The sequence below is a fragment of the Marmota monax genome, unplaced genomic scaffold (assembly GCF_021218885.2).
Source record: "Marmota monax isolate L192 unplaced genomic scaffold, Marmota_monax_Labrador192_F-V1.1 WCK01_AAM20220418_F8-fsc00167, whole genome shotgun sequence".
Classification (NCBI taxonomy): domain Eukaryota; kingdom Metazoa; phylum Chordata; class Mammalia; order Rodentia; family Sciuridae; genus Marmota; species Marmota monax.
Window position 1 is genome coordinate 777,710 of NW_026694116.1, and position 10,628 is coordinate 788,337.

The following is a 10,628-nucleotide window of genomic DNA, read 5'->3' on the forward strand; positions in this document are numbered from 1 at the left end:
GGGAGGCAGTAAGCGCCGCTGTCCCCCACAGCCTGCCCTGCAGGCCCCTGCCCAGAGCTCCACAGCATCTCTGGGAGGCAATCTTGGTGGAAACCTGTGAAGCCCTGGGAGACTGACACAGGTGCATTAAAACAGATTGAAACCTGGATGTGAAGACCACTCCTTCATCCCAGCAACTCAGGAGGCCCAGACAAAAGGGTCACAGGTTCCAGGCCAGCCTGGGCAACTCGGTAAGACCACACATCAATAAAAGTCAAGGGCAACGATATGGCTCAGTGGTAGAGCACTTGCCTTGCATGCACAGGGTCCTGAGTTCAGTCCCCAGCTCCACACACACACATATAATCAAATAGATCTTCTTCCTGTGACCTATCAATCCCATTCCTTGGCGTTATTCAAGAGAAATGAAAACATATGTCCAGACAAAGACGTGCTTGGCCAATGTTCCTGACTGCATTATTTATAATGGCTAAAACATGCAGACTGTCCACACCGCAATTCCAGGGTGAACCCATGGGCAAAATGTGCCTGATCTGTCTGAAGCCATACTGTTTACCATCCACAGGAGGAGCGACTGAGACCTCCAGCGTGGCCAGTGAACCTCAGGAACAGTAGCGTCCAGAAGTCCAATGCAAAAAGCTCCAAAAAGCTCCAAGCACAAAGTGTTTGTGCCCGTGGGGGGTGGGGGGTGGGGGGCAGATGAAGCGCAGGTGAAGCCTGCAAACTGGCCCTGAGCAAGTCTGCCCCTCAACACAGGGCTTCCTTGGGTTGGGAGCCTGCAGACGCCTTTCTCACGGTTCTTAATAAAATGTATAATAAACCATTGTGAATGAAATGCTTTTTAAAAAAGCAAACCTGTAGTGGCAGAAAGGGTGCATGCTTATCTCAGGCAGGGTGGGAACAGGGACACACGGAGTCCAGATCCTCTAGGTGATACAGACAGTCTAAGGCTGAATTGTGGTCATGTTGCACGACTCTGTAGTCCACCAAAGAATCACCCAATTGTCCACTTAGAGTGAGTGAATGGTATGCTGTGTGCAAAGGGTAACTCAATAAAGCTGCTTATTGAATGTTCTTTAATAAGCAAGCAACAAAGTAAAACCTGAAAAACAAACGAGAGCAGTTAGGGTTGTGAACTTCAGTCATCAAAGCATGAGGACAACCGGGGGCAGTTCCTCTGGAAGGCAGGCTGGCCTGGGCCCACAGGGGGAGCCCCGCGGGCGCTGTGGCCCTGACAGACCTGCTGGGGAAGCGAGCCAGGTGCTCCGTGAGAAAACTCTGAATTACAATCACATGTTGTACTTGACAAGTACCTTTTATAACACCAATCCAAGGTTATAACAATTCTAGGAATAAATCTACCCAAAACGAACAAGAACTTTCTGTACAAAATTACAAAACTTGGCTGAAAGAGGGTAAAAAAAAAGGGGTGGGGGGCTGGGTTTGTGGCTCAGTGGTGGAGCACTTGCCTACCATGTGTGAGGCACAGGTTCCATTCTTAGCAATAAATGAAATAAAACTATATTTCTGCTGGCCAGGGTGAATGAATAAAATAAAGATCCATCAATATCTTAAAAAATATTTTTAAAAAGATGGTAAATAAAGTCTTAACGTGTAATGTTGTCATCTTATCAACCTCCCCAAACTGATCAGTAGAGTCAGTAAATTTCAATCACATCCTGTAAAGTTTTTCAAAGAATCGGACAAAAATCAAGTCACAAGAATAAAATAGCCTGCGTGGTGGCCACACCTGTGACCCCAGCAACTTGGGAGGGTGAGGCAGGAGGGTCGCAGGTTCAAGGCAAGCCTGGACAACTTAATGAGACCCTGTCTCAAAATAAAAATAAAAAGGGCTGGGGATGTAGCTCAGTGATAGAGCGCCCCTGGGTTCAATCCCAGACCCAAGAACAAACGAGTCAACCGAGTCTGGGGGTCTGGTATGTGGGCTTACACGGGAGGGCAGCACTGAAATGCTTGCAAACAGCACTTAACCTGAGCAAGGGTGGATGCTGCTCAGTCTTGTATTATTATTGTTGTTGTTGGTACCAGGGATTGAACTCAGGGGCATTCACTCACTGAGCTCACTGAGCTGAGCCGCATTCCCAGCCCTATTTTGTATTCTAGTTAGAGACAGGGTCTCCCTGGGGACATAGCTCAATTGGTAGAGTTTTTGCCTTGCATGCACAAGGCCCTGGGTTCAATCCCCAGCATAAATAAATAAATAAATAAAATAAATGACTAGCTAGCTAGCTATAGAGACAGAATCTCACCAAGTTGTAAGCGCCTTGTTTTTGCTGAGGCTGACTGTGAACTCTCAATCCTCCTGTCTCAGCCACCTGAGCTGCTGGGATTACAGGCGTGCTCCACCATGCCCTGTTGCTCGGCCTTGGAATGCCCATTCGAGGGGCAGGGCTAACTCAGATACATATGGGAACTTCTAAACCCATTAGAGAGAAAAGGGGAACACTGGAAATGTGGGGGCAGAAGAAAGAAGGGAGAGAGAGGGAGGGAAATAAGAAAAAGCAAGGGCTGGGGATATAGCTCAGTTGGCAGGGTGCTTGCCTTGCATGCACAAGGCCCTGAGTTCAATCCCCAGCACCACCAAAAAAAAAGCAGCATAAAAAAAGTAGGACCATCAAGAGGCACAAAATAAAATTGCAAAGTTCACCAGTATCCACAACCACAGTAAATGTCATGGGCTAAACTCAGCAGCTCAAAGACCAGCACTCTCAAATTGGATCTGTTGAAAATCCATCTGCTTCCTGTTTACAAGCAAGGAAAATATATCCCAAACACCAATTGCAAAGAAGGCTGGAACAGCTGTCACCATCAGACAAAATGTTTTTGTTGTTGTTTGTTTGTTTTGTTTTGTTTTTTGTACCAGGGATTGAACTTAGGGGCACTCGACCACTGAGCCCTATTTTCTATTTTATTTAGAGACAAGGTCTCACTGAGTTGTTTAGCACCTCACAGTTGCTGAGGCTGGCTTTGAACTGGAGATCCTCCTGTCTCAGCCTCCTAAGCCACTGGAATTCCAGATGTGCACTCCCTCGCCTGGCAGACAAGATGCATTTTAAGAAAAATCCACTGTTAGAGACCAAAGAGCCACTACATGGTGACACCTGGGGTCCAAGGGTGCCTCAGGGCAGTGTACATGGACCACACACATGCAGAGGAAATTGCCTGTCCCATTTGGGACAGTCTGAAAAGTAGGTAGCTTCCAATAGGCAGAGCCTGGGAGCCTGCCCTCAGCACCTGTCCAGGGGACCTTCCAGCTGTTCATGGGTCTCCTGGAAAGCCTTGGTGTTGAGCTGGACTCCACCCGCCCGCCCTCCATCAGCCTGCCAGCCTGTACCAAGTCCCTCTTCTGACATTTCTCAAATATTAGAAAGTAAAAAATCTAATTAGTATGGCCCAATAAATACAGGCTGAGAGAGAAATTGACCAAAAAAAGGGAAAAAAAGTAGGTTGTTAGATTTGAGCCACACGATTTATTAACAGGAGTGACATAACCAGCCCCCGACATTTTCTGCACATTCCTCTTAAGCACAGAAATTAGCCTCCATGTAATGTTTTATAAATAAATAAAATAAGATTTCTTGGATGGTCAGGTGCTGCTGATTGGGAACAGGCCATGTTTGGCAAGCCACACCTGTGGCTGAGTGCTCTGTGTGTGGGCAGGGGTGGTGGGTGGTGGTGTTGGTCCTGGGGGCCCTCCTGGGGAGTGGTGAGGACCCCAACAGCACTCCTGCCCAGGCTGGACATGGCCTCCAGCTCAGCAGCTCGCACACACCCCTGAAGCATCAACGCAGGTCACTGGACTGCCCAGTGGACGTCCTGCTGCAGGCTGTCTCCCGCAAGTTGGGCTAGGATAGATGGAGCCAGTCCTGGGCTCCCACAGCGGGCCACCCCACCCCACAAGCATCAGGAGCAGACGTTCTACCACCCAGTGCAACCCAGATCCCCCGGCCAAGCCCTGAACCTGCGCGCTCGCTCAGTGTTATGAGAGGCTCGAATCTACCCAGATCCAAGTGCCCAAGCCCGCAGACCGCCGCCAGGGCGAGTTGGAAGGGGGACAGTAACCCAGCATGCTCGGGTGACCACTTAAGCAGCGAACCCTTCTAAGGACACCTTAGACTCCGTGGTCACGGTTCGGAGAAGGTGTCCCTGGAGACGTGGTCGAACTGAGTTAAGACCAGGGTGCGCGCGTGCATGGCCGTGCTTCACGAGGGCGGCCCTGCCACTTTGCTGGACCCTCCCCTCCTGCCACCCGCTAGTCCTTGCTCCAGTTTCCCTGCTACGCGGCGCGCTCTGGGACAAGGTTGGTGGCGAGTGCGGTGCGCAGACTCCAGGGCGGAGCTGGGCGCGGACACCAGGCGGCAGCACTGAGGCCGCTCCAGAACTGAGTCGGGCGTTGCGAACGCCCACCGAGGGAGGAGTCCGGGAGGCGGAGCATTCCGGTCTTGAGCGGTCTGGTGGACAGGAGGGGAAGACAGGTGCACAACCGTGGTGTCCAGACGCCTCTACTACCAAGGACAAGCCACCTCCACAGCAAGGCGCAGGGAGGGTCCGCACGGGAGACTCAGCCAGCAGGGGGCAGGATCTGCTGAGGCGCCTTCCCTCCACTGCTCCCTAGATAGCCAAGCCCGCAAGCCTGTTGTTCCTGGAAATATGGCTCCTGGAGGGGAGGCGGGTGTAAACAGCAGGACTTCCTTCACTCACTGCTGTAAGTGCTGGCTGTGGAGTCCACGGGGTGTCATCTCCAGAGCCTGCAGGCCAGGAAGGGGCCAGGATGTAAGGGACCCCCTCCACTCCACCTGGGAAAAGAATCCAGGGCCATGGTTCTGCACATCTAGCTGCATCCAAGGCATCTCTGTATAGCCGTCTTTCCCAGTTCAGGGCCCTGGAGTGGATCAGTGGCCAGGGCTCAGTGGCCAGGACAGTAGAAGCCAAAGAGTTCTGGGCCCCCCAATTAGGCCCACCTACTACCACTTTCAGCCTGAATCATCCAGAGCATCTGGGATCACTCATTGGTGTGGAGACACCCAACTGCTCCAATGCTTTCATGGCCCTTGGGCCCCTAAGCCCAAGAGGTGTGCAGGGGGCCACTGGGTGTATTTGGGGGTTGTGGAAGCTGCAGCAAGCACCCATTGAGCTGGGTTCACATCCCAACTCTGTGACCTTAGGGATTAGCTGTGTGGCCCTAGGGGCTGCTTGCCCTCTGAGGTCATTTGTACCCTGAGAGCAGACTGCCCACCTCCTAGGGCGGCTAACAAAACCCCATCATACAGGCCTGGGATGTGCTGGGGCACAGCAGGTGTGGAGGAAGGTGGCTACTCTCCTGATGACCCCAGGGACAAACTCAGGGCTCTGGGGTGGAACTGGAAGTTGGGAACACGGAGCTGAGACACCTCTGCCAGCCTCCCCAGCTTCCAGGGTGAAGCAGCTTCGTGACCACAGGTCACACACACCCACACTCCTCCTGCTGCACCAACACAGTGTGTGCGCCTGTGCTACAAGAGGTTCACCTTGGCTACCACCTGCTTGCAGCCAGTGATAGCAAACTCACGGCCAGCAACACGGTAGTAGCTGAGCTGTGAGGCCAGGAGCTCTGCCCGAGCCTGCTCAGGAAAAAATCCCTCCCCGGCCATCTCATCCCGGAAGCAGTTGACCACGTCCTGCTTGTCCAGCAGCAGGAAGGGCACGATGGCCGCAGCCTGCCACAGTGGGTGCTCGCGGGCCAGGAGCTCCCGAAGACTGGCATGCAGTTCCTCCTCGGACTCCTCTGCAGCGGCTTGAGCACCACGGACTCTGTCAGGACGCAGGGGCTGCGCGCGGGAGGCGTTCTGCAATACAAATCGGGTGATCTCCGCGCCACCTGTGCCACTAAGGAGCACGTAGATGGCATTGTGAAAGTGGTGCGAACGCTGCGGCTGCATGAAGCCGTCTAGCTCATCCAGCAGCGCTGGCGGTAGGAGCTCCACCTCGTCCACTACCAAGAGAGGGGTCTTCTCTTCCGCCTCGGCCTGTGCCACCACTTCAGCCACACGCCGCGCCAGATCCTTCCGGCAATCCTGCGCAGCGCGCGGCTGTGGGCAGTGGTGCCGTGAGTGATACTGCAGCACGAGCGCGCTGTCCTCGAGCACCGCGCGGAAGTGGTGTGCCAGGAGGCGGCCTACGTGACTCTTGCCTACGCCACTGGGCCCATGCAGTGCCAGGAGGAGCGGGCGGCTATGCACATGCGTGGCCAGATAGTCCCGCAACAGCGCCACAATGCGGCCCACGGCGGCCGGCTGGCCAAACACAGCTCGCTGTAGCACCTTCTCCAGCCCATCGAGGTCGTAGCGCTGAGCGTTATCGTCCAGGTTCTCAATGGCATTGAGCACCTGGAAACCCACGATGGCTGCGAGCAGTAGCAGGCATCGTTGTGCGCGGCTCCGGCGCTCTGCGCGAGGTCGGTATTTGCGCGAAGCCTCAGGGTAGAGCACCACGCGGCTGCGCCGGCGCCTCTTGCGCAGCGTCCTGGAGGACAGCTCCGCTGGGCCGTCGAAGGTGAAGAATTTCGGCTGGTCCAGCTCCCCGCGCAGGGCCCCAGAGCCGCAGCCAGGCCTGAGTGCCCCGGTCCCAGTGTCGGACCCAGAGCCCAGCTGCAGGAGACGCCGCTTGCGCAGTAGCCACACGCGGCGGCGCAGGCGGAGCACAGCGCGCACCGGAGCAATCACGCAAGGGCCTGAGGCTCTGGGGTCCGCGGCTGCGGACTCCAAGCTGGGCTGGCCGCAGTCCATGGCGCAGAATCTGCGCTCGGCATGCAGGTCACGTTCCCTGCAACAGGAAAATAGGGAGGGTCTTCGGACTCTCCATGGCCCTCCCCCGCGGGCCGACAGAAACCCTGGCCCCAAGTGACCTTACCCGTGGGGCCTCGCGGGGTACCACCTGGGTTGCCCCACGCCAGAACCTGGTCCCACCTCGCCCCACTGACCAGGAAACTGCTCGGTGGGGCCCCAATGCAAATCTCTCTGGTCCGCCCAGAAACCGCCGCGGGCCTTGAGGGCCTTGAGGAAGTGGCTGGGGGTAGGGCATGCAACTTATCTGGTGGCCACCCCAGCTTCCTGGAGGGCCACTCGGGCGATTAGGAATTAAGAAGGGTCAAGCAGGACCCCGCCCCCGTCAGCAGCTCCCGGACTATCTGGCGCCAGGGGCCGCTGCGTCCCAAGGCAGGGCCCCAAGAAGCAGAAGCTCCAGCACCCCCAGGAGTTCAGAGACACCACATTACTCAGGGACGGGAGCGGGGGGATTCTGGCAAACATGCTTTGGAGAAGGGGCCCCAACACTGTCCCCTGATTTTTCCCAGGCCTCCCAGTCCCCTACACCCGAAACTGAGGTCTTCCCAATATATCCGCCCGCCCCTCCCCCCACCCCACCCCCACCCACGCCGCTGCCAGTGAGGACTAACAGGGCAGCAGCAGAGACCCCCAGAGGCCAGCAGAGGTGGGGCTCAAGATGGACAGAAAGACGACTTGGGAAAAAAGGATGAAGCCCTGACCCTGGGAGGCTGGCTTGGGTCCCTGCACCCCACAGCCCACCCCCTACCTGCAGCTCAGTGTTCCCCCAGCTCTGGCTGGAGCAGGAAGCAGGAAATGTTGTCCTCCCTAGAGAGAGATGGGTGGTTCAGGGGCCTCCTGGGCCAGCTGAGGCCTGGAGTGGGCAGCGACACCTGCGGGTCCCCAGGAAGCGTCTGGAGCAGAGGAAGCTCTGGGGAGGTTTCCGTTCCTTGCAAAGGAAGTGAGTCAGGGGTGCGGCCGGGCGGGACTAGGGCTGGACAGAGGCGCCAGCCAGGGAGGCCTTTCTGGCCTGCCCAGAACCCCCTTCCAGCAGGTCAGCTCCTTTTGCAGCCCTGTGGCTCTCCCAGGACACCTGGTGATACTAAGGGCCCCTTTCCCTTGGCCCCTGGGCTCCTTGCAGCTCAGTCTGACCTCCATGGACCCCCACCTTCCCCAGGACATCTCCACCTGACCCAGCAGGGCCCACTGGGACTCCAGGCTACAGTAAACAAGAGGAAAGCAGGGTCCTTTGTCTAGCTGAATTGGGTGCCCCCAATCCCTCCCTTACTTTCCTGTCTCCTCTCTCCTCCCCCTCTTCTGAGAAGCACCCCCCCCCCTTATTTTGTCCACCAGCCTGGATCCTCCCACATAGGACATACTGAGGCAGAAGTTCTAGAGGAACAAATTCAGAATTAACTGGGGACCCTTCCTGGCCACCTGCTTGCCTGTGCCTGATCCCCACTCCCATTCCCAAAGGAGCCTTCCTGGATAGCTCTTGGCCCCTCATTGTGTAAGGAAGCTGGTCTCTTCCATGCCCAGCCTAGAAGTCCTGAGCTCCCAGGAACCAGCATCAGCTCTTACCTCCTTCTGAGGAGTGGCCAGGATGGACCTCTCTGTCTCTAGATCACTCTGGCTAACTCAGTTCTATGCCACACACAGGATCAGACAGTCCAGAGTACCCCAGGCTCTAGGAACACCACCAAAGTCCGTCCTGCCCATGTCACCCTCTATCCACATGACAGGAATGCCAGGGCAGGAGGCTGGCTGTCCAGGCCCTGAGGTCCCACATGAATAGTCCTTCAGGGCCACAGGCCCCCTCTTGCCTTTCTGCCTTTTCTGACACAGGGAGGACCCTGGGGCTGGGGCCTTGAGGGGCAGGTGCGACTGGCCAGGCCTGCAGGAAAGGAGCAAGCCAGTGTCCAATTGAGTCCAATGCTGGCCTCCTGCTTTTGCCAGAGGCTGACCAACCAAACCCTTTGGAGTCCAGAGCCCCACACTGGAGTGAGGAGACTCACTAGAGGTGAGTGACAGTGTTCAAGGAGCTCATGTCCCAGAGCATTCACCCCCATGGTGAAGGGGACCCTAGAATCAAACTCCCACTCGGTCATCTGCCAGCCCCATCCCAACCCACCCCCGTCCTGGGAGGCCTCCCCTCCCACCTACCAACCCTTCTGTAGTCCCATTGCCTGGGGACGTCATGCTGCCATCTGCAAATGCCATCTGGGTCTTCAGGCTTCCCTCTGAAAGGGCACTTCACCAGGAGACCCACTGCTTGAATGTGGGCAGCCCCCTAAATCCTCCTGTCTACCGCATTCCCACGGGTGTCCCCAGGGTCAAGCTCCCTGACTCACTAGTAACATTCTCTTTGGTCACAGTCCCGCTGGCAATGCTACCCTGTCCTCCCTCCTAGTAACTTTGTTCCCCAGGGTTCTGCCAGACCCTGGGGCCCTTGGCCTTCTCCAGTGACCGTGTGACCCCCCACACTCCCTTGTGTACTGCCTTTTCCCACCCTGCCCCCGTCACCCCGAGGCACCCCCAGCAGGACACTGTCTGCACAGCCACACTCCAGGGGCACTGGCGGAACCCAGTGCACTGACCAAGGCTGACTTCACCATAAACTCAAGAAGGCCCTTCTCACTGCCAGTGACCTGGCCAGGTGTCCACTCTATTGGCCCCTCTACCCACGGCCCTATCCTTTCCTTCCTAGCCTTCCCACCCCCTCTCCCCACCCTGCCTCCACAGTGCCCTGGCACCTGTACCCACCCCACTCCACCCCACCCCATGATTTGGAAGTGGATGGAGTGTCCCCCACCGGCTCCCATGTTGAAATCTGATCTCTGTCAGGAGATACTGACTTGGAAACCCTACAACTGTGCTTAGAAGTGGACCTTTGGGAAGTAATTAGGATTAGTTAAGGTGGTCGTGCTGGAGCCCCATGATGAGTTCCTGGTGACTGAAAAGGAGAGCTGGGCACAGTGTCCCACACCTGTCATCCCAGTCCTCAGGAGGCTGAAGCAGGAGGATGGCTAGTGTGAGGCCAGGCTGGGCAACTTGGCAAGACCCTGTCTCAAAATTAAAAAAAAAAAAAAAAAAGGGCTGTGGCTGTGGCTCAGTGGTAGAGCGTTCACCTGGCATGTGTGAGGCCCTGGGTTTCATCCTCAGCACCACATAAAGGTACTGTGTCCATCTACAACTAAAAAATATTTTAAAAAGCAAATAGAAAGGGTTGAGGGTGTAGCTCAAGGCAGAGCACCCCTGGATTCAGTCCTCAGTGCCACAAGGAAACAAGGGAAGTGACTAATGAAGGCCCACACACACTCTCCCTGCCTGCTCCTCTGCCCGACTGGCAATGGGCAGCAAGGCTTGATTCATTCCCAAGTGGGAAAAGCTGGCAGAAACCTCCCCACACACGCCTAACCCCAAACAGAGCCAGGAAGGCTCTCCTATACCTAGATCAGTAGCCCGCTCCGTCATGTCTTCAAGACCAGCAATGCCCAGTGGCCAGCCTGTATACCCTAAGCCACTGCCCAGCTATATAGGCTCATCTGAAGAAAACCACCCCAGAGGTGCGCCAGTGCCCTTGGGCTTGCCCTGGCCTCGTGTCCCCCATCTGTGCAGGGAGTAAGTGGCTCATCTGGACCCACAAGACAGACACCAAGGAGCTGGTCTGTCTTAGCACCATGCAGCCTGTGAGGCCTTGAGGGGCTTCTAGCAGTCTATGCCTGGCGTTCAAGGACAGTGGCCCAAGAAGGGGACCATGGACTCACAGGAACCCCCAAGAATTCTCCTTCTCTGAACTGCACCCAA

At 56.1% G+C, this 10,628-nt stretch overlaps 1 protein-coding gene across 1 annotated transcript; it reads right to left on the reverse strand.

Moving 5' to 3' along the window:
- Nucleotides 1–845: 845 nt before the first annotated feature.
- On the reverse strand, nucleotides 846–7,778 carry Tor4a (torsin family 4 member A). Its single transcript, XM_046465661.2, has 2 exons — nucleotides 7,591–7,778; nucleotides 846–6,822 (listed from the first exon to the last, which is right to left on the reverse strand). The coding sequence occupies exon 2, from the start codon at nucleotides 6,783–6,785 to the stop codon at nucleotides 5,514–5,516; it is 1,272 nt and encodes a 423-aa protein (XP_046321617.1). The 5' UTR covers nucleotides 6,786–6,822; nucleotides 7,591–7,778; the 3' UTR covers nucleotides 846–5,513.
- Nucleotides 7,779–10,628: the final 2,850 nt, after the last annotated feature.

Coding starts and splice junctions, on each gene's coding strand:
- Tor4a (XM_046465661.2), bottom strand. CDS start 6,785: ATGGACTGCGGCCAGCCCAGCTTGGAGTCCGCAGCCGCGGACCCCAGA.